The sequence below is a fragment of the Rhinolophus ferrumequinum genome, chromosome 23 (genome assembly GCF_004115265.2).
Source record: "Rhinolophus ferrumequinum isolate MPI-CBG mRhiFer1 chromosome 23, mRhiFer1_v1.p, whole genome shotgun sequence".
NCBI classification, from domain to species: domain Eukaryota; kingdom Metazoa; phylum Chordata; class Mammalia; order Chiroptera; family Rhinolophidae; genus Rhinolophus; species Rhinolophus ferrumequinum.
Window position 1 is genome coordinate 14,587,148 of NC_046306.1, and position 24,771 is coordinate 14,611,918.

General features: G+C 41.7%; 1 protein-coding gene across 10 annotated transcripts in view; it reads left to right on the forward strand.

Annotated features, from left to right (window-relative positions):
- The window catches only part of PTPRT (protein tyrosine phosphatase receptor type T), a 945,146-nt gene that overhangs the window by 614,159 nt on the left and 306,216 nt on the right, over nucleotides 1–24,771 (forward strand). For all 10 annotated transcript variants that reach the window (XM_033094902.1, XM_033094905.1, XM_033094898.1 and 7 more), the window contains exon 9: nucleotides 14,871–14,980. In XM_033094902.1, coding sequence (XP_032950793.1) covers nucleotides 14,871–14,980 — 110 coding nt within the window. The remainder of the gene's footprint in view (nucleotides 1–14,870; nucleotides 14,981–24,771) is intronic.

A 24,771-nucleotide genomic window follows, 5' to 3' on the forward strand; every position in this document is an offset into this window, starting at 1 on the left:
CTGTGACCCTGGGTTTCGCTTCTGATAAAGCTTCCAGACCTTTCCCTGGATCTGGCTCATTGTTTCAAAAACGTACAGCCCTTTCCTCCAGCAGATAGAATAAATAATGCACTGTTTGAGAAGGCAGACGCTGGAGCCAAATACACCTGGGACAAGTTGCTTAACCTCTCAGTGCCTTGGTTTCCTCCATGATAAAATGGAGATAAAAATAGTGCCTGCCTTATAGATTATTGTGCTCCTTAAAGGGGGTGGAATGTAAAGAAATTGGAATAATACCCAGCAGACTATCACTTTTCAATAAATGTAGCTGCCACATTTGCACTAAATCACAGGGGGAAAAAATTACTGGCAAAGGATCCACTGGCACAAGCAACCCAGAAACCATACACCTGCCCTAGGAAACCTCTCCGGAGCTCTAGCTGTCTTCTCCAACTGTCTGTAGAAAATCTGACATAGACTTTCAAGGAATGGCAGTGTCAAGTCAAGAAGGGTGTTTTAGTGACAAGTGGCCATGGGTTGTCCACAAGTGGCGGGGAGGAGCCACTGTTGAAAACCAACATGAGTAATCAGGACTCAGGAGATGAATGGTAGGGTTTGGCTCAGAAGCAACTCAGGATTTTTGTTGCAGGATGCCCTGCCCACCTTGGGCTGCTTTTCGACAATTACCTACATGTAACAGCAAATCCTGGTCCCACCTTTAAGCCGTGCCTCAACCTCTCCCTTTCTCCTTCTTGTCACTGGGAGAAAAAAGAAATCACAAAGCCTTTATTAAAACAACGTGAGAGCAGCAGTACTTTGAAATTAAGTTTTAATTAAGCTCCATTAATAACACATCAATTCCTACTCTACTGGGATGAGTGGACATCATCATATTAAAAACACCAACATACGAGACACCAGGTTCTCAGTTTTGTCGCTACCCTGAGGCCCCACTTTCGGAATGACTGAGCTGAAGGAAGGTCTCAGAAGGGCACAGGCCCCCTCTGTGTGCCAGGAATAGGTCCCATTCCTCCTAAAGGGTGGGGCGGGCACCATTTCTGTCGGCTGGGAACTCTTTCACCTCAAAGCCAAGCTAAGGCTGGAGCTGGGCTCTCGTCCATTAAATGAACCTCCCTCTGCAACCAAAGAACACCCTGTGGCACTGTGCTGACTGGACTCACGCTGCTTTCGTCCGTGCTACAAACTTGTCTTCTGCGGAATTTGTAGAATTTGTCATTTCAGTACCCCAGTGCCTTTGAGGGCCTGGGAAGGAATCTGTCCACTGCAGGCGAGAGAAGCTCATGACCACGGACCCCCGTTGCTTCACCTGAGAAGCTGCTGTTGGTTAGAAACGAAATGGGTTCTTTATGTTTCCCCTTTCCACAGATGTCTCATTCAAAACCACAGCTCATTTATTTAGTGGTTACTTCTCCACCTTTCTCCAGATGATAGCCAAGACTGTGAAATGGAATATATGAGGCCTTGAAAGTCAGAAACGACGTTGATGATGGTCTCATTTGGGCTGCCATTTACTGAGTGCCCGCTGTGCCAGGCACCAATCGGCGTGCTATATGCAATGAGTCGTACCCAAGATTTCATTTTGAAATGTGTCAAAGCTATAGAAAAATCGAAACAATAGTGCAAAAAAGACCTATCAACCCTTCACCTAGAATCAACATTTTGTTAACACTTTGCTACATTTGCTTATCCATATATATGAAAGATACACATGGAATGGAAATATCATATCTAAAAATACATAATCATTTTAACTATTTAAAAAGAAATTGCAGAAATCACGACAACTGACCTCTGAACTCTTCCGTGTACATGACCTAAGGATAAGGACATTTTCTTACATATCCATAGCACTATAGAACATCTGAGAAATGCAGCATTCACTTTAAAATCACCAAGTAGACAATCCACGTTCATGTTTCCAATAATATGAAACCTGATTTTATGTGACAAACCAGATTACAAGACATTTTTGGCAAAAATGCTACCTGGGTTGATGATGTGTATTTCTTACTGTACCATGTCAAGAGGTACCTCATGTAAGGGGTCTCCTGTCCAGATGCTGCTGCATTTGGTCACGTAGTAAGATGGGGAGCACCCCGTCCCGCCACTGTAAATGTAATGCCCTTTTCCCTCTGTAATTCAACTGATCTTGCAGTGATAGTTCAGGTTCTACCAGTATCCTTTTCCCCTAGAACTTTTCACCCAGTGGTTTTAGCACTCCTTGATCACATAACAAAAAGGTGAATTGCAGTCTCTCCCTCTGCACGTATTAACATTTTCCTCTATAGAAGAGCTTTTCTCTCCTCATCCCCGTCCCAAGTTTAAGCATCCCTATTGACTCAGAGATCATTTTGACTCAATGTATTAATATCCAGTGTTATTTACAATTCTTTCCAATGCTCAAATTGTCTCATAGATGGCTAGTGGGAGTCTCTTCAAATTGGCTCCTAGGCCCTTTGGACATGTTCTCATTAGTCTTCCTTGCTTCTGGCAGAACATAGTACTCTAGGCTGTCCTTGGAATGTCTCCGCCCCACACCTGAAGTCCACCACGTATCTAATGATTTGGGGTTGCTTTCAGTGGGGAGTGGTATGTTGGCACTAAGATATACAACTTCGGTGTGCTCAGAGGGGTGTTATCGCCTCGAGACTCTTCCAGTAGGGAGAGCTGGGGAGTATAATTTATCTGTTTTAAATCATGAGCTCATGCTGATTCAAATTTAACACCTCAGGAATCTTCTGCACTTGTCCTCATTCCATACATATATCTTCCTTCTCCCACAGTGAGAACCCCGGTTCCCAACATCCACATTCTTTTTTCATTGCTCCATTTTACAGTACATAAAAAATAGTTTCAGAATTACAATACCAATTCTTCTAACCAACAAGAAAGGTACTAAGGTTAAAGATTTTCTTTTCAGTTTTTCTCTCCTTAGGCAGTCAAAAGACTGTATTCAAAGGTTCAATGTTTTGGGGTTTTTTTTTCCTGTATGGTTTTATTATCAATTTGATTCTCAATTAGGTTCATTTGTTTCAATTTTAAGGTTTGCTTTCCCCCCTTCCTTTTTTATTTAGTGTCATTATTTTTAACATCCATCAAAACAGTTGCATGGTTCAAAAGTCAAAACTAAATAAAAAGAGGCACACAGAGAAGCATTGCCACCATCTAGCTCTTTCCTGTCCACACTGTTCCTATCCACACCTGAAAGGTAACCATTTCTATTCATTCTGGACATATCTTTCCTATAGTTCATCTTGCAAAAAAGTTAAAACTATTTTTCTTTCTCTTATGTTTTATATAGAAGATAGCATAATAGATATAGTCTTCATCTTGTGCTTTTGTTCACTTAATGTATCTTGGAAATCACCCCATGATGGCTTGTAGACACTTGTGTCATTCCTTTGTAGAACTGGATGGGATTTCACTATGCGGGTCTACCATGGTTTATTCAAGCAGGGTCCCATGGATACTTCGGTTGTTCCCATTATTTGCTATGACAAATAACACGGTAGCAAATACCCTTGTGCACATGTTGTTTGGTATTTGTGGAGATGTACTGTTTCCCCAAAAATAAGACCTAGCTGGACAATCAGCTCTAATGCGTCTTTTGGAGCAAAAATTAATATAAGACCCGTTCTTATATTACTTATATTATCTTTATCTTATATTACTATAAGACTGGGTATTATATTATATTATATTATAAAGACTCAGTCTTACATTATAGTAAAATAAGACTGGGTCTTATATTAATTTTAGATCCAAAAGACACATTGGAGCTAACTGTCTGGCTAGGTCTTATTTTCAGGAGAAATTCATAGAAGTGGAACTACTGGGGTCAAAAGGTAAATGCATATGAAGTTTCATTAGCTGTTGACATAATTCTCCATAGACGTATCATTCTACATTTTCATCAGCAATGTCGATTCATTTAATGTTAACTCCAAATGTGAACAAGGAAACAGTATTAGTTTTCTATTTTACAATAAGGAAATTTAGGCTCTCATATCATTTATAATAATTATATAAAAATCTGTGATTAATAATATAATATGTAATCTATACACATGCAGAGGGTGCCAAGAAAATGTACACACATTTTAAGAAAGAAAAAAAAACTGTATTAAAATTGTAATACTCAGTGTATACCGATAACAAAAGTTGGACACAAGTCATGTGTATACCATTTTTTGGCAACCCCAGTTGCCATATTATATTGATATATAATATGATTGATCGCATACAATACATACATTATTTCATTTAATACAATATAGTAAATGTACTTTAATTGTAGGGAAGACTGGCATATCTCAGGAAGGAGCACCTGTGTTTTATACGCATTGCTAAGAAGCGTTTCTCAGGTTTCTCAGCGTTTCTCATCTGGTTTCTCAGGTGACAGGAGGCTAGAGGAGGCTGCATGTTGCTAGGGACAGGTACAGATGTAGTAACACGATGCAGTACATAAAATCAGGAAAAGAGAAAAGTGAGAAGAAAAATATAAAAGGCAGTAACAGCAAAACAACAAGTAACGCAGTCCCGAGTCATTTAGTAGACAGGCAAAAAGCTACGCACACCTTAGTCAGTCCTGAAGGCAGCGCTTATTAAGAGCTCAGTACATTTTTGATGTTTACACAGATGACCTTGAGATACTAGAAAAGGCAGCAAAATGCAGCTATGGTTTTCAGATGCTCAGTAGGAGTTTGGCATTGTGCTGCTTTTCTGCATTCGTATAATTGCCAAACACTGGGATGCAGGCGCCGTTGATACAACTGCGTGGAAGAGAAATCTGAGGCTCAGTGTGGTTATGGCAGCTGACCACGGTTACCAAGTAACAAGTGGCAGAGCCGATAAATAGATCTCAAAATCTTAATCATGATTTTTTTCCCTGACCATCTAATATATAATCCTATACCTGGCCAAAACCTCCCTAACACTCTCTTTGCTTTATTTTTCCTATAGTACTTACCATCATCTGAAAGTGTGTGTGTGTGTGTGTGTGTGTGTGTGTGTGTGTACATATATATTGTCTGCCAGGCACATAGTAGGTGCTCATTAACCATTTGTGGAATGAATGAATGTCTGACATCAAAGCGCACACCTCTTTCATGCTAGCAGAGGTCCTGTTTATATACACTGTTTCATAAGGGGAGGCTATGGAGAATGTATTTTATCTGTACTCGTACTGGCTTGCTAGAGCTGATCACTAGCCTCTCTTTCTACCTCTGCATTCCATGATACCACATTCTTTGCTTGAAATTGGCCACGGTGGGGATATTTACACCATGTAAATGGGCAAACATTGGTGTTTTGATTTTCCTGGAAAGCCATTTGTGAAACATTTACTAACACACCACTGTAGAGATATACACACCACTTAAAAAGATATATTTGACATCTTACGAGGTAAAAATGTATCCAGAAAAGTTATCTTTCCTCCAACAACACTGCAAAATACAAGGAAATTGAAATGATCTAAATCTATCTTGTCTCCGTGAGACTCACGTACAGTCTTATGTAATGGTGGCCTCCGAAGCATTTTCAATTTATTTTGATTTTTCTGAAGTTGGTTCTGAGTTTGTTTACAATGAACCAACTAACCAACAAATATGGCCTGTATAATGAAAAACAAACAAACAAACAAAAAACCTAGACACGAATAAGCAGGAAGGGAAACTTCTATTGAATGAGCAGGCTCTGTGCTTTTACATAAGCTGAATTGTTATTCCTCACCACTGCCCTCAAAGTTCATCCTCATTAGTCCCACTTCTCAGATATGAAAATGGAGGGAGAGAGAGGAGAGGATAAGCTGGGAGAGGAGAGGAAAAAACTTCCCTTGATTACACTCTGTATTCCTTTATGTTGAAATGAAAATTTCCCTTAAATTACCACCTGACTTTAGGCAGAAGAAAACATCTGGTTTAATTGCAGTGAATTTACATGAACCCACTGACAAGAAGCACAGTTAAAATTAGCAATTTTAGTGTGCTTTTTTTTTTTTGAAGAGAATGAAATTATAAAGTAATTAACCTTTGTTGTAGAACTCTGTCAAAAGGATGGAAAGTTCCATGCTGTTAGATAGAAGAAGAAATGAAATTGTGGAAAGGGAATATGTGGATTCATTAAAGAATTATAAAGGGAAAAAAGAAAAGAAGGGTAAAGCAACCACAGAATTAGAAGACAAACGAGGAATCTTTATCCACGAAATCTTTTTACAATGAGAGAGAGGAGGGTGGGGGAAAGACCCTACTGGATCAAAAGAAAGTAAGTCTGCTTCATTTAAAAGAACATCTTGACCTATGGAGTGGTGTGGCAAAAGGAGCCTTGGCCGGGAGCTCAGACATTTTGGTTTTGCCATCTTGGTGTGACTGCCTTTCAGCCTTTCTGAATCCCTGTGTTTACCAGGTGATGGGAGAAAGGGGTGAATTCAGAAAATACTTTGGAGACAGAAGGATCTAAGCTACATCCAGGTTCCATTCACTACTTCATTATGCAACCTTGTTTAAATTAGTTGTATTGTGTACACTTTAATGTCCTTATCTGTAAAATGGGGATGATAATACCACAAGCCTTTTTAAGGTGTGCTGCACAAAAGTCTATATGTAAGGCACCTAACTTACTCTCTGTGTTAAGTGGTCTGTGGACAATATCAGACATGGCAGATAGCTTTTTTATCAAGGGTATATAACTAGGAAAAACCAAACCAGTGACTGTGCAAAATTTTTGTTAGCCATGGGCAAGGGACCATTTTAAAATAACCTGTAATACCTCTGTAATCTAGATTTCAAACATCTCACTCTGATCACAGAAATGAATGGGTGTGGCAGTGTTCCAATAAACTTATTTACCAAACAAGCAGCTGATTACATTTGGCTGCAGGTGTAGTTTCCTAACCATTGATCCACACTCATTCCCTGTAATTATGTCCTCCAATCTCTTGACTTTAAACTCCATCCATATGCTAATGACTTCCCTCAAACGGTAGCTCTCTCCTGTCCTCTGAAGTCATTGATCCAACCACCTGTTCCACCGAACCACCTGGATTGCTAATGGCCTCTGGAATTCAACGCGTCCGGAGCTGAACTCCTGACCATCCTTCACCCACCACCAAACTCATTCTACCCCCAGTCTTCTCCATTTCAGTTAATGGCAACTCCGTTTTATTAGTGGCTTGAGTCAAAAACATTGATTCTGCCCTTTTATCACATCCATGGCCCTGATCGCGCAACTCCAGAGAACACCCTTCACTCTGTTTTCACTGTGATTGGCACCCTCTTGCTTCGTGCAAGGCAGCAGCCCTGCTCATCCCGTCCACCAGCATCTTCTCTTGGCTCATCCTTCAATGTATAGCAAGACCGTGACCATTTCTTACAGCCTCTACTGTTAGCTCTTTGGTCCCAGCCACTGTGTTCTCCAACCTGGATTATTGCCTCAGTCTCCTAAATGGTCTTTCAGCTTCAGGCCTGGCCCCTGCAACTCTTCTCAACTCAGGAGCCAGAGTGATATTGTTAAACCAGGGGGCAAATGACATCATTTAGGTGGAGACCTAAATGGGGGAAAAAAGGACTGTGCTGTGAATTCGTTTGAAAGGCCCCTCCTCCACTCCTGGGGCACGAGAAGGTAATACCCTCAAACTCTGACTGACCAGGGATAGAGGCAAGGGGTGGGCGGTGTGGAGCTGATAGATGGGCGAGACTGTGGGCCTCTTTATATGCCAGCCCACAGAGCAGAGGCTAGCTCTCACTCCAAGCCTGCAGATGAATAAATAAGGAAATGAAAAGTAAGAAAAGGAGAGACATTTAATGAAAGGCTCTCTTTAGGAAGAGACACTCCAGCTAAAGAAAGGGGTAGTGCTCCAGGTACCTTCAGGTTACTTCCCCGAAACATCAAAATAAAAAGGCCTCTCTCCAAAAAGCTTCCTGCTGCAGGTTAGTTCCCTTCCCTAACCTGCCTCTTTCCAGCACCTCCTTATCTGGCCCAGTAATCAATGAGTAAGTACATCTAAATTATTTCCTTTCCCTCTGGGTTACCAATAGTTAAAATGGTCTCATATAATCACTAGTAGAACATCTTGACCTACCAAACTAGACCGTCCCACACCGCCTCTTATAAGGTTGCATAAAGATAGGTTACTGGACAGATGAAAACATACTTTCATTCTTATTAAAGGGGACTAATCTGATAATGCAAAGCAAATGTCCCCTAAGATTTATAGCAAGAACCAAGATTTAAAAATAGAACAAAACGCGGGTGCACGTTCTCAACAGAACAGATAAATAGATGCTGGCAGAGAACGTGTTCATGGAATGAAAGTTAATATAAAGAGGTTAGTTCTCCCAGAATGATCTTTGTAACAGAGTCTAGCACTATTTATTATATTTATTATTTTTATTTAATAACAAACCCTATAGTACTTAGGGATGTATGTTTAAGGAATAAAAACTGTAAAGAAAAGCAAGGTCATGGTCATTATGAAGTTAAGAAAGTGGTTACCTTTGGAGGATATAAATTTGACTGTTAAATTAATGAGATGTATATTTGTTTTATACACTTGTGTAGTGGTTATTTCACAATAAAAAGGATGAAATGAGGATACTAAATATCCTTTTATACCAATAAATTTGACATTTATGGGATATGGAAAAAGTACTAGCAAAATATAAATTTACAAACTTGACTAAAAGAAAAAAAAATGTATGTAATCTTACAACAAATAGAGAAATAGAATCAGTAGTTTGGAACTCTTCCACCAAAGAAAACACCAGTTCCACATTGTTTTACAAGTGCAATCAGACAAATACTCAGTGTACTGGTAATCCCAATCTTACCTGTAAACATTCAGAGAGTAGAAACAGAAGAAACACCCCTCATTTTAGGACACCAGTGTGACCTTGATATCTGAACCAGACAGGCTTTGATTATGAGGGAAAAAAAGGGAAATTCAATGCATATGCCCCAAACAAAATATTAGCAAACAATCCAGCCCTGTGTACAACTAGGAAGAAAATTGGTTTATTTCAGGAAATCAATGTTGCTTCAGCGCTAGTAAATCCATTCATCTAATTCCCTGCATTAACAAAGTAAGAGAGGGACAAAAGCATATCATTACTACAACAGATATGGAAAAAGCATCCGTTAAAGCTCAGTATGATTTAAAAAGAAAATACCCTTGTACACCAGGAATAAAAAAATATATGTAGTTACCCTGATAATGGGTAACTATAAGAAACCACAAACCCCATACTTGAGGGGGAAATAATAAAATCATTTTCTTAAACATTGGAAAACACAGATGCTTCTCATCCTCATCAGTAAATATTGTATTGGTGGCTCTGGTGGAAGACAAGGAAATTAAGTGAAGAGTTAAAAGACTGGAAAAAAACAAAACTATTATTAACTGCAGATGCTATGATTCTTTACATAGATAACCCAAAGAAATTTGCACACAAATTATTAGAATTAACAATAGAATATAACATCTTTGACAAAGAAATCAACATTAAAAAATCAACTATATTTCAATTTAGCTAAGCACTAAAACCGGGTGTGTAGTATTTTTTAAGATGCTATTTAAATAACAACAATAAACCTAACAAAATATTTTAATATGTATAGTATGTAGAAATCTATAAAGCAAGGAAAGACTTAAAGACCTAAATAAGAGATATACCATGTTTATGGATGGGAAAACCCATTATTATAAAGATATAATATATAAAGACATAAATTAACTCCCAATTGATCTATGATGCATGTAATTCCACTACAAAAATCAGACACTTTGCAAATTTACAAGCTCATGCTAAAATTTGTGTGAAAGTTTCAAAGGCAAGAATAGCTAAGACAGTTCTGAACAAGAAGTACAGAGTTGTAGGCCTTGCGCTACCAAATAGTGAGACGTACAGATCTTTCTTAATTAAGAAGACACAATATCAACACAAGGATAGTCTAATAGAACAACTGAACTAAATAGAGAGAACCTAGAAATAGACCCGTACATATGTGGAAATGTGATGGAAGGTGTCATGCAGGGCGTCATGCAGGGTCTCTGGTTCCGCTCCCCACATAGGAACGCAGGATATGGTGAGGCCAAAAAGGAACACCCATGGAGCCATAGATAGGGGAGTCATACCACTATAGTCTCGCTGGTGGCTGGGTTGGAGACACAGGAAGCAGAAGCCACACTATTCGCAACCCGCCATCCACTTGTCTCTGCCAACCAACCTCACTTGCTAGCTACACTCTGCCGTGCTAACTGCAATCCGCTCTTGCTAGCTCAGCCACCATCTTCTTGCTAGCCCCCATTTTCTGCTAGCCTAGCCACAGCAGTTATATTAGTGGCCAATGGCTCACTGGTTACAGCTGACGGCCAACTAGCCACAGCTGATGGCCATCCAATCACAGTTGACGGCCATTTACTGCCCGAGTGAGCACCTTTCCACGTGAGGCCGAGAGCCTGGAAACTGCACTCCTGGCTCTGTCCCCACACTAGGTTTTAGAACAGTGCCACTCCAAATGTGATACAAGAACTAGCACTGATTCATGAAAACACTTTCTGGTTCACGACAAGATAATTACAGCAATAGAGGTTACGTTTTTAAAAATGAGGAGCTTGCGTTTTCTGTTTTGAATTTCACTTTTACTATTTAATTTTACTTCCTATTATTTTTTTTGGGGGGGTGTATATATTTTATGACAGTATCAGTCCACAGTTGGTTTGGAAATAATAATAATAATAGCAGCTCTAGGGGTTCAGAAATTGAATTCAAGAAGTATTGATAGGACATGTCTCAGAGTTAACCCAGCTGAGTTGTGAGGACACTGGGATATTCATCCATCAACTTCCTGTCTTCCATTGTTTGAGGGATGTTTTGGGGGCATTAATTCTCTGGCACCCCTTGCTTGCCCAGTGTAGAGACCAAGTTTGTTTTTCAGGTAGAGTAGCCAGTGTTTCGCCGTAAGCCTTAGTGTGTGGCCAAGGAGCCAACAGCACCTGCTAATAAGTCTGTCCTTTTCCCCCAGCTTTATTGAGGTATATATATTGTATACTTATAAATATTGTGTGTGTGTGTATAATATAAAATTGTGTGTATATATATATATATATATGACGTACAACATCGTGATTTAATACACATAACACTGTGAAATGATTACCATAATCAAGTTATTGCTCTTCCTTTCTCCCATACAAAAAAAGAAAAACTCTGATACATTGATCTTTATCCAAGGGTAACATCAAGCGACAGGGAAGACACAAACCAAGAGAAGATTTTTAGAACACATATAACCAACAAAAGGATCCAATATTAAGGAACAATAACAAGAATATGCAAAGAACCTCAAAAAAGAAAAATCAGTAAGAGAAAGACTGTGAAGCTTAATGGGCACAAACCTCATTTGAATTGGATTTGGGAGGGTCTGTAGTGGGCGCTGTCATGCCCTACGTGTATCGTGGTCCGAACCGGAAGGACTTGCTGTTTGAAATACCTCTGCCAACTTCCGGTTCTCCTCTATAAAAGTGTTTCCTCTTCTTTGTTTCCCTGAACTTGCGCATGGTTCGCCATTAGACCACATGTGCCAAACTGCAAATCTTTGTTGTTCCATTTTGCTGGAGAAATATCTGGCTATCTATGTGTTTAGGGGCAACAGTTCCCAGATAAATTAAAATGTGAGATTTAAAAAGAAAAACATGGGAATGAGTAGTAAAATAAAGAGAAGAAGATACAGATGACTGCTTGTCTGATCTGGGGTGAGAACGAGAATTTACTTTAAACTGGAACAAAAAGGGGAGATGGTGGGGGACTAGTGCTATAGCTTGGTGTTCAACGTCATAGTCTCCACCAGACAGACTCTTCTTAATGAGGAGTATCTGCATCTGTCTGTTTGGCTCAGTTTCTACCTCTTAAAGCTCCTCCAAATTCCTGATGAAACTTCTCCTCCACTACACTTTTGGTAGATGGTTTCCCCGTCTCTTCTCAAGAAAATAGGGGCTGCAGGACACCTGAACCCCTCCCTCTCAAAGCGTCTGCACATTTTTTCCCTTTCTCTTATCTCACAGAGAGCAAAGGGCTTTCTTTCCACCCACCAATGCTCCTGCCTTTGCAGGACCCTACCAACGTCAATGATTTCCTCTCTCTCTCCCTTTCCATTTTGGAGTTTTTCCTGGTTGCCTTTAATTGTGCCATAACCTTTCCCATCTTTGAGAGGAGGGCACCACTCTTGCCCTCACAAAGCTGTCCACCGCACTCAGCACCCACCTTCGCCACCTGTGCCCTAGTAACTTCTGCTTATCCATGGACTCTAACTTATTTTCCAGTTCTTATCCTGACTTGCCAGGCTAGATTTTCTCTGCTTGTTATAATTCTCGCAACACCTTGTGCCTTTACCTCAAAGTCCTGATAAAAATTTTTTAAAAATTAATTATGGTACTCGCTTCGGCAGCACGTGCACTAAAAAAAAAAATTAATTATGAGTGTATTTATTAAATGTCTGTTTCCCTTTCCAGGGTACAGGCTTTATCAAGGCTTTGACTGTCTCTTTCTTTGTCACTGGCACATGCCTAGTGAGCACCCCAGTCCCTTGGTCATACTAAATAACCAATAAATATTTCTGGAAAATGGATAAGGAAAAGCCATAAGAGATTTTTTTTTTAATTAAAGTTTATTGGGGTGACAATGGTCAGTAATGTTACATAGATTTCAGGTGTAATACATCATCTATAAATCCATAAATCCCATTGTGTGTTCACCACCCAGAGTCAGTTCTCCTCCATCACCATATATTTGATCCCCTTTACCCTCATCTAGCCATAAGAGATTTGACTACTTAGAAGCTTCTATATACCTAAAAGATTTAAAAAGCAAATGACAAAAGGACAAAAAATATTTGTAACCTATGTAAAAAAGAAAAGCTTATGTTCTTATAAACAGAGTATAATTACAAGCTCATAAAACAATGATGAACAAAAATGAAGAGCCATCCAGGAAAATGAGCTCAGGGCACAGAGAGCATGCTCATAAAAGATTCTATGGAAATGGCCAATTAAACTCAAAAACAAATCTGTACTTTCCAGTATTCTAAAAAAAGTGCACTCATTTTTTTTTAAATAGTCAGTGGTGGCAAAGGTTGGGAATAGGCATATTCTTCTTTTGGAGATCCCAGAATGGTACATGCTTTCCAGAAGGCAATCTGTTAATATGTGTCAGAAGCCTTAAAAATAAAATAGTTCATTTACTTTGGCTCAGTAAATTGATTTCCAAAAATTTATCTTAGGGACATCAGCAGCGTTTCATGCAAATACTTGTTTATAAGAATGCTCATTGCAGTGTTGCTTACAAAGAATGTAAGCCAACTTCCAGGCCCAATAATAAAGGATTGGTGACTCTAATGGGGCCTATTCTGCTCTAAGCAGTCATTAAAATACATGGCCCCAAAGAACATTGAAGAATTTTTTTTTTTAAGTCTGTGATTTGTTTAGTGGTAAAAGAAGGTCACAAAACAATATGCACAGTAGGAGTTAAATTTTTAAAAAATAAAATGTATATAGACATTGGCGTAAAAATATCTCCAGTTACAGGGATTCTGAGTGATTTTGTTCCTTTTAAATCTTTTTGTATATTCTTAATATTCAACACATTTTGTGTATCATGTCCATAATGAGAAAAACGAACTGTATTTTAATTTAACAATAGAGAACTAATTGCCACATATAGCCGAGGCTGTATCTAGAGAGGCATAGCATGATAAATACGAGTATATGCTTTGAAGCTCACACACAGGTGTTCAGGTTCCTCTCTACAACTTCAGAGCCATATGACCTTGAGCAAGTTATTTAATTCTCTTAGCCTCAGTTCCCTTATCAGCACAAAAGGGGTAGTACATACTGAGCAGAGCTGTTTTGTGGCTTAAATGAAATAATGTATGTAAAATTCTGATCAAAGCATAAGCACTTCGTAAAAGGACCTGCTTTTATAATACCAAAATATAAATAGATACAGTAATGATTTACATGAATTCATGATGCTGTAGGAGGTTATAACTGGAAGTTTGGGGATTGATTTATTTTTGGTTCAGCATCTTCCAGACTGTCATAATGATGGTGGAATCCAGCAGGAAGACTGACCTAGGTCCAAAAGCAGCCCAGGAAAGGTTTCGCTCATTAGGGCAAAATGCTAGCATAGGTCATCTAATCGCCTATTCATCCAACCAGCAAATGGTTGTTAAGCTTCTACTGTGTTCCAGACATTGGAGACATAGCAGCAAGACAAACTAACTGCCTTGTTTTAGTGAGGCGAGCTTCTTCTAATGGGATTGAGGTTTCAAGGCACATAGTTCCTGTTGGATCCAACTGAGGAGGCACTTCCTATAGTCGGAGAAAACTTGGAAGGGTTAGGGAAGTGAGAGTGAAGGTTACTTTGCATTCCTCAAATACCAGACCCAAGGCCAGAGTCTGACTCCAGAACTCATCTGCTGGTAGGGCCAGGGCAGAGCAATGTCCTTCCTACACTGGTCAAGTTTAGTTCAAGACCAGACTTGCTCAGTCGGCAGATAAAAAGCCGTCAGCCTTCCAAGAGAGGGATGAAGAAACCATGGCCCGTGGGTCCACTCTAGCCCTTTGCCGGTTTTTTAGAAGTAAAGTTTTGTTGGAATGCAGTCACACCCATTCATTTATGGGTTGTCTATAGCTGTTTCTGTGCCCTAAGTGCAACGTTGAGTCATTACAACAGGGACTTCATGTCCCACAAAGCCTAAAGCATTTCTTATCTGACCCTTTACAGAAAAGCTTTGCCGACTCCTGTTCTAGGTTAATGGGGCCGGGGACATGACATGGAAGGAGACAGCAAGTTCCTAACTTTTCCCCTCTGTAGTTCCAGGAGCTGTTCCTCTAGAGTCCATCCAAGGGGGGCCCTTTGAGGAGAAGATCTACATCCAGTGGAAACCTCCCAATGAGACCAATGGGGTCATCACCCTGTATGAGGTAAGGAGGCCCCTTTTGCCATATCGCTTGTGGTTTTATTCAGTTGACTTCAGCCTGAAGTTGGTGAATACCTACTGTGTGCAGATCTCCACTGAGGGCATGAAGGTGAGTGCGACACAACTTACCAAAAGGTTCCTGACTATACAGTAGGAAGAAAACACAGAGGCATCCAGTTGAGCTGTCTTGATAGCCCAGTGATGAAGAAAATTGGACATACTGTGCATTGAAGGGAAGCAAAGGAGTCAGGACTCAAGGAGTCAGGTTGTCCTGGCATAGTCAAGAAGACCCAGGCCTGGCCAATACTAGCTATAGTTCATGTGGAAAACCATAACACTCAATACTCACTGATGCCCATCCTACCCATGAGTCCCTAGGGTTCCAAAGAACCCCAGTGCCATTCTCTACCCTGGAGGTACATGATTCCAGAGCTTTAACATGGCTCTGTGGCCAAGGCTTATTTGATTGTCTTCCAGGTGATGGTGTCCCAGTATTAGGGCTGTACCATATCAGAGATGGAGCAGAACCTCCTGAGGCAGAAACACACCCATAAGCCAACACAATTTGGCTTCCTGAAAACTTTCAAAATTAAAACAAATTGTATAGAAATCCATCGCAAAACAAGAAACAAACAAACAAACAAACAAAAAACTTCAATAAGGCTGATATAGCTAAATTCTAGTATGAGGACAGAAACAAGACTGACTGGCCTCCTAAGCCTTATATTCTGAGGCAGCAGGAGACTGTGACACTGGGTACAATGGAAAACACAGCAATGCAGGAGTCCGTGGAAGTGGGCTGGAAAGATGGAGCCTAGTAGCTCTACCAGTCTCAAGTGACCTTGGGCAGGTTCTTTCTCTCCTAAGCTTCAGTTCCTCATCTGTAAAATAAGGGTGGTAGTTGCTGCCCCAAGGTTTCTCTAGAGAGGCTGAGGAAGGTAAGGTCCCAAGCATCCTCAGGCTGAAACACCCGGAGTGCTCATGCAGAAAGGGACATCCATTGAGAGTGTGCTCCGGGAAGAATTCCCCCATCACAAAAGACGATGAGCTCTGGGGAGGGCAGTCCAGGAGTACTGGATGAGGGAGAAATATTCAAGATGAATCTGATGGACGCAAAAGGTCTCTGGAGAGACCTGGATGGTCCTCAGAGCTCATTGAGGGAGGAGAAAACTACCCATCATGTACAGGGTGGCTTGAGAAAAATACCTTCAGAAAATGCCTTATCTCACTAACTCCAGCAAGCCTCAGAAGAAGAGCTGTTTAACATCTGCACCTTGGGCCACATGGTTGGGAGAAGCTTCCTTCCTGTGGTTGGGGATGCTGCTAGCAGAGGGGGGATTCTCATATCAATACACCTTGCCCAGGACGTGTTCAGTGCCTCATTGGTGGAGAGGGACTGGAAACTCCACTGAAACGAAACCTAGTCATTTCAAAGCTACATGCTGTTCTTTGTAAAGCAGAGACCACAGTGTTTCTCTCTCTCTCTCTCTCTCTCTCTCTCTCTCTCTCTCTCTCTCTCTCTCTCTCTCTCTCTCTCTCTCTCTTTCACACATACACATACACACAACATAGAGATCTATTGTGTATGGCAACCTGCTCTTTGTAAAGCGGAGGGAAAAGACACAGGACTTAGAGGTTGACTTGCTCAAGATTTTTGGAATTCACATTCAACGTTTTCAAAGGTTTAGGGGACCAACATATAGTGCTTTCCCATCTTTCGTTCACATCATTTCGTACAAGACATAATTTCAAAAATGTAGAAAGAATATTATTTCAGAATAAAAGGCAGACCTTCAAATTAAATAAGTTTAGCTTTATGAATAACTCATGACAATCTTTTTTGTTCTCATTTTGCTTTGAACTGAGGATAAGCTTGTCATGAAAAGGCCCTGGTCCTTGTACCTACCTGCACTTGGAAAGCGCTGGTCTAGGCTACATTGCAGGTAGGGTCATATGTCTGCCCAGACTACTTCCTGGGGAGCCATATACTTCTTTCTCTAATAGGATTGTGCACTGGGCTGAGCTGGGCATTCCTTGGTTGTCATTCCATGATAAGAAGAAAGAAATAGATGGAGAGAGAACAATGGTGCACACACAACAGTGAGTGCAACAGCTGTTTGAGCAATGGCTCCCTGAAGTTGAGGCACACTCTCTAGAGCTCTGGGCACAAAGGTGGGCACAGATTGGGACAAGGCACCCTGCTTCTCACTCCTATATGAACCCAATACCTGGTGGGTTTTCAAAGGCCAGCTGCTAGGATTGTTGGCATTTCCATGATGGACTCTACTGGAAACAGTTATCATGAGACACCTTCAAGTACTTCCTTGGCTGCTACTTGGGCTGTGGTTATGGAGAACCATATCTAGAAGTCTGTAGCTGTGTGACTTATTTGTGAGATGTGAGGTTCTCTTCTTGGATGATGCTATGGAGGGAGCTAAGGAGGTCGTGGGCTTAGTCCATTGTATTTCGAGCATAAACGTGCCTGTGACCGTGTGCATCACAAGCTAGTGAAGCCTCAGAAAGTAAGACTTGACTTTTGGGGTCATGCAGCCTAGTTCTGAATCCCAGGTCTGCCCCTTACTTGCTGCTTAACTAACCTTGGGTTCATTACGTAACCCATGTAACTCGTTTATATTTATGTAGAAACATACATATAGGTTTAGTACTGTGTTTGGCATTTAGAAATTTCACTAATACATGTTAGCTCTTATCAATACATAAAAATGAGACAATTGGGGCTCAGAGAGGCAAAGTGAAAAGACCAAGGTCACACAGCGGGGATGACAAAGTCGTGGGTCCTGAATTCAAGTGCAGATGTCTTGCTCCTTACTCGGTGTGGTCCATGGACCAGCAGCTTGTGCAGAATCTGGGAGCTGGTTAGAAACACAGCATCTCAGGCCCCACCAGACCTCCTGAACCAGAGTCTCGAGGTTAACAAGATGCCTGGGTGTTGCACATGGGCATTGAAGTTTGAGAAGTACTTCTCCAGTTCACAGTACTCTTTAGAAAGTTTTGACAATTGATAAAATAAATATATATCCTCCAAAGCAGAGAGATGGAGAGTCACCTCCACACTGGGCTCAACATAATCCTGCTCCAGTGAGCAGGAGACCTTGCTTTTAAAGACATTTATATGAGAGTATGTGTTGATGAGGCAATTTCCAAATTTAATTAGATGAAACCAATTTGATTTTTTAAATGAGGTTCTGGTTGTAATTTCTAGAGAGAAATCCATAAATTACAAATCACCCTCTCTGGCCTCAAAAAGTATATTTTGTGACAAAGAAAAATAGGAGAACACAAATGGAAGAGAAGTTCAGGATTGTCTGTACCTTTCCATGTACAGCCTTGGACTCAGGAAAGTCCAAAGCCAAAGAGGAGGAGTGGTGCGTAAAGGAGGGTTATGACTGTGTAATGTTGTAAAGATTGCCAAACACTGCAGGTCCAAGTACTATATACGTTCAGATTAAATTTTCTTCCCCCTGAGTCCAAGTCATAACCGTTGGGTCCATCCTTAGACAGTGCTGCCCCCACCCCCCCACACCCACACACACACAAATCTGAGTGGCTTTGCTTATGTCTCATGCTGTCTCTGGGCTTCAGTCCCCTCTTTGTAACACAAAGGTGTCAGGCTATTCCAGGCTTCAACTAGGTGAGAATCAAGAGGAAAAAATTTTTTTACGGCAAACTCACAGAATGAATGGTTTATACCTCATTTTGGAATTGCTCAGCTGTTGAAACCTTGCCTTGCGGCCAGAGCCTTCGAAGGCACAGCAGTGATGACACTTGAAGAAAAACAGCTCGTGCAAAGGCTCTGGGGTAGGAATGACTGGTATGTTTCGCAAATAGGAAGCTGCGTGAGCACCGAGGACCGTGGTGAGACCGTGGGCAGGTGGGGTCAGGTTATGCAGGGCTTCTGGAGTTTGTGCTTTATCCTGAGAGGAATTAAAAGCCCTAAGATTTTAAGCAGAGGAATGAAGGAATCAGATTTCCATTCTTAAAAAAGTCACTTTGCTGTTGTGTGGCTAATGGGCTCTGGGGGCACAAATATCTTAAGGACATCTGGAAAAATGTGCCAGGAGGCGAGGACATTGCACATGAGGGCTCGCTTTTTATGGGAAGAACTTGTACCCAGGTGGCGATGTGAAAACTCTGTCATACCAGCCTCTTTCCTGCTGCTATCCTGGATTCGGAATTAGACCATGGCCTCAGGTCTTCAGGAACCTGGACTTGAGTGGGAGTTGCACAGAGCACTTGTGTGATCGCAGGTTGACAGACAGTGCAGCGTTAGGTGATGTCGAAGGCCTCGTGTCCACAAACTAGCAGGTCAACATCAGACGTGCAGAATCTCAGGCTCTAGCCCAGACCCACTGAATCAGAGCCCGTATTTTAACAAGGTCCCCAGGTGGTCCGTGTGCACATTGAAATGTGAGAAGCACTGGTCTAAGAGACATTTTAAAATTTCATAGTCTGACTCTGGAAAGCTCTGCTTGATCGAATCACTGCAGTCCTTGGATGAATAATGGAGCCATTGAATGAACTGAGTAATGTCTGCTCACAGGGGGTCCAAAGAGCTGAGTAGTTTCACCAGGAATGTGGAAATCAGGCCATTCCCATCCACTCTCCCAGAGCCCGGCTTGGGTTTGAATGAGATATCCGGGGCTCTTCAACCAGGGCCTGTGTGTGAAGAGGGTTGGTGGGGCTTCTCCCTTTCTGCCTGTGCTTTTGGGAACAACCCAGCTCACCAAAAACAGACCATCAACACTGCAGACAGGCACTTACAGCCCGGGTGAGGTCATGGGAGAAACATTCCAGCCAAACCGTTGTTTAAAAACGCCTCAATAAAATCATTCACAGACAAGCTGTTCAGAGTTCATGAAAAGCAGTAATCAATATGTGTCTCAATTCAATTAATTGGTCTCGTTTCTGTCCAAAAATAAAAATCACGCAGTGAGAGGGAACTGGGCCAGAAGATGTTACACCAGCAATGGGGTTAACGGAGTGTGAAAATATTTAAAATTCAGACACGGGAAGATTTCCTGTAAGCTTTTCTGTTTAGCAGTCAGACTCACTAAGTTTCTAATTACAGCGTATACATCTGAGAAGCTTAAAGGGAAGGAGAGGACCCTAATGAGGCAGGAATGGGTGTCTTGATTATGCTGGAGTTGATTGACATTTATCTTGCAAGCTATTCTAGGCGCCTGGCATTGCGAGTTAAAGAAAACACAGACTTAGCTTCAATAAAACAAGCGGCATCCCTACGTGGGAGTGCTTTTGAAAGGTAGGATGAGGTCGGAAGGTTGTCAATATGTTTCCAGCATACAGATGGTGTGTGAGTGTATTGCAGAAGTGCTTTGCAAGAAGGCTGGGCGCGTGTTCTGAGACAGGAGTTCTGCCGGGACTGGAGCAGGCGCAAACTGATGGAGAGACCAGCAGCGGGCATGAGCTCGTGAGCAAGTGCTCAGAGAGGCCCGTAGGAGGTGCTGGCTCCATTTGGATGTCCACGCACACTTTCCTCCTATCCTTTGATTTGGCCACTATGTCCACTCAAGAGCTCACCGACCCCGGACACCCTCTTGCTCTGGTCCACGGAGGAGCAGTGGGGAGGATGGGAGGTGGTCGTCATGGGCCGGAGGTAGTATAGGCAGGAAATCACTCAGCCAGCCCTAAGCAAGAATTTGCATAATTCAAACTGGGTCTATATTAATTAGAATACACAATACACATAATGCAGGCGGCTACCGGGTATAGCTTGAGCCAGACTGGTAACTAGGATAGAAGCTCTTGTTTGTTTTGAATTGTTTAATCCAGAAGTGTGGGAATCATCCCTTCCCTTCCACCCCCTGCCATACATCTAAGGCTCTAGAAAGTTCGATTTCCTTTTCCTGCCAAAATAGATACAGGTTTAGTGACAAGGCCCCACCTCCATCACCACCCTATTCTGAGCACTTGCCTGATGCCTGGGCCATTTGAGGCCCTCCCTGCCCGTCTCCCACCAACATTTTCCCTATTGCACTTCTCCACACTACAGCCAGACGGAACGTCTTAAAGATAAATCCAGTTGTGTTACTTCCCTGTTTTGGCTTCATCTGAACTGTAGGGTTCTGAGTGACCTGGCCCCTGACTGCCTCTCTAACTTCCTCTCCTGCCTTTCTTCCCATTGCTTTCTAGGTACCAGCCCTTCTAGCCTTCTAGCATTTTCTCAAGCTCATCCAGTTTTTTGCAGCTCATGTGACTGTGAATGTCCTTCCTTCTGCCTATAAGACTTTTCACCTTATTCTACACTTCTTTGTTGGTGTCCTTTTGTAGTATCCAGTCCCCTACTGGACTTTTAGCCCCTAAGTGCATGGTCCGTGGGATGACTATTTTGCATGTCGACTTAGCTGGGCCCTGGTGCCCAGATATGAGGCTCAACATTATTCTGGATGTTCCTATGATGGTGTTTTAGATGAGATTAACATTTAAGTGGACTTTGAATAAAGCAGATTGACCTCGATATGGTGGGGAGGCTTCGTCCCATCAGTTGAATGTCTGAATAGACCAAAAGACTGAGTTCCCCTGAGCAAGGGGGAATTCTGCTGGCAGGTAACCCTCAGACTTGAACTGTCACATTAGCTCTTCTCTGCATCTCCAGCCTGAGAGCCTTTTGTCTTGAACTTAATACTGGCCATATTTGGTTTTGCTTTTTGGTGTATCTTCGGGATGCAAGAGAGTAAGCTGCACATGTGTATGCTAAATAAATATTCCTTGGGTGAATGTGTGTGAATTTGTGCTTTATCCTAACAAGGAGTAATGGTGAAGGTTTTGTCTGGCTAATTTAATGGTTCTCAAGTGTGGCTTAAGGTTGGAATCATACCTTGAGAGCCCCCAAAGTATAGATTAATAAATAGGTAGGTAGATACATAAATGGATGGATGGATGGATGGATGGATACCTGGACCTCACTGCAGTCCAAATAAATCAGAATCCCTGGGGAGAGAGGTTCAGTCTATATAGGTTTTTGTTTTAATTTCCTGGGGGAATTCTAATGTACATCCAGGTTTGGGAAGTGCACGGTGTAAAATGAATTCAGTCAATCTACTCTAATATGTTATCCTAGCCAAGTACCCACTAAATAAACAGTCTTGACCCTATCTTGACTCTCACTCTGTCAGAATCCAAATCTATCTGATGTTACACTATAGTCAGCTGGCTCAGGCACAGGTGGGTGCCAATTTTTTAAGGCTCAAATTCAAGAAGCATTGGCCTTTTTTCCTCAAGGTTGCTAAACAAACAGTTTGTGGGTAATTGAAGACACACAGGGCCATATCATTCTGTCAATATCCCTTTGTACCTTGCTAATGACATCTTGCCACTCCGATGCTGGAGCCCACCACAGACCTTACCTTATAAATCTTTATCTCTCTCCTGTATAGAAGTTGGTTCTCTTGTTTATTTGTGAGATTAGAAAAGACATATGCACACACGAAACTTCCTAGATTTGCGCAGAAGCCTACATCTTAAGAGTCAGGGCCCTGAGATGTCCAGGAGCCATTTTTTCCTACCCCACAGCCCATCCATAGAATGTTTCTCTTCCAGAGACCTGAAAAATGTGGGCATCCTTGGGTAGATGCCATACACAGGTCTGCTGGGCTGACAGGTAAGCTGACAGGTGTTTCAATAGAAATGGCTCCAGTTGAAAAGAGTGATTTCTGGCACTCAGAGTCTGGAAGGACAGGAAGTTGTGTTCTGAAGTGAGTAAGTTGCATTTATGTAAGTGGGGCCATTAGAGCTGCCTGTCATCCACTTGTGAAGCATAGATATTTGTGATGGAACCAGGTAACGACATGACAGTAGGAATCAAAGGATGCATACGGCTTGTTACCTAAAGAACAACAAATCATGTTTTCCTGGCAATGAGAAGGTTTTCACACTACAATAATTCAGTTCAGGAACTGAAGGAAAACAGTAGAGGTTGCTACACAGACAATACTCCTGCAAGGTGCACTTGTTTGTGTGTGTGTGTGTGTGTGTGTGTGTAAGCATGCATGTTGTGAGTTTATGTAGTTGTACCTTGGCATGCATATACACATATGTATTTCTTTGTCCACATGTGTGTGAAGCCTTCACCCACATTCTCAACTGCACCCTCAGAAGTGCTGTATTTCTTTGGAGAATTAACTAGAGGAGGTATCGGAGACACGAGGCTATATCTCTTTGGTCCTGGGCTCGAGGAACCCGGTCACCTCGTATCCATGACATACAAATGTCCCGAGAGAAGCTCCCTGTTATTTCAATAGGCTCCTAGCTGTGTCGCATGAGCTTCTGTCATAATTCCTCTCTAGAACTGTTGCTAAAGGAAAATTTTGCATTTAAAACAACTATCCACAGGTTAAATTTAATCCTATGTATTTACCGTTGTGGAGGGAAGAAAAGGTAGTTTTGCATCTGGCACAGTGTGGGCTCTCCTTCACCTTATTTACATGGGAGGGAAAGTGCGTTTTGATGCACTGGGCACCCTCTGTAGCAGCGCGCCTGCACACCCAGCCACATGGCCATAGATGGAACCCGCTCTTTGGCTGCATGGTCCTTTCAATAAACCGTGCCCAGAGGCGGTGTTTAAGCTGCCAAGCAGCTCTTTAAACATCGTGAGTTGTTCTCCTTTCATCTCAGATGTTTTACCTGAGCAACACACTCCTATTGGAATCCCACCTGGACCGGGCATACGGCACGTTATCCGCTGCTTTTAACAGGCCGGCTCTACTGTATCTGCTTTGGTTAGAACTGTTCTTTGTTTGGGACCCAAATGAAGGGTGATTGCAAGCGTTCCTGTATCATCAAGGACGTTTGGGCCTTCATTCTGAAGTCTTTGGATGCTGGAATTCAAATTTGTGATTCAGAAGTTATGCCTTCATTGACCTCAGGAGATGGCAGGTGGATTTCCTCCCCTCACCCTGAGCCAATGGTCCTTCTTCTCTGACTCCCTCAAATTCATACCTAATTATAGGGCTTTGGCCTACATCATTATAGACTGAATGCATGCATTCATATATACCTACATGCATCCCCATGCATGCATATATGCATGTGTGCACACATATGTACATGAATACATACATTCCACATCTTCTTCAGAACTCTTCAAAATATATGTCGTAAGAATCGTCATTGCTTTTTTGGTCTCTCTTTTCTATCATGCATATTTTTAGCATACGTGTATCATTACAAGTCAAAGAGTGAATTGTGCAATTAGGAAATTTATTTTTGACTTTTGATTTGCCACAGCCAAGTAATGTGTTTGAGTGAATCCTTTTCCCTACCTGGGCCTTGGTTTCTACATCTATGGCCTGGGAGAACAGGACCCAGTAGACTCAAAGGATCCCTATTGCTCTGACCTGCCACTCAGGTGCCCAAAATTGAATTAATCTTACTCCTAGTTTCCTCATGGTCTGTCCCCGACCTTCTTTTGTACTTATTCATTATTTCATCTTTGTAATAACACACCAGCTCTCAGGACCACCGGCACTTTGACAATATCTTATATCTGCTTAGTAGGAGCCCCTCTCATCCCAAGCCCCTGACTCCTCCCGCCATCCTGAATCTTGTATACAATTCTTTTTTATATAGTTTTACTACTTGTATTCACTCCTTAGCAGTGTATTGTTTTGTTTTGCTAGTCTTTTAACTTCAACAAAGGATTGTAAGTGGTATGTAATCTTTTGGAACATTTTAATTCCATATTATGTGCCAACAGTCATCCCTGTTGATGAGTGCAGCTGGAGTGCCTTTCTCTTCACTGCTGTATAATATTCCAGT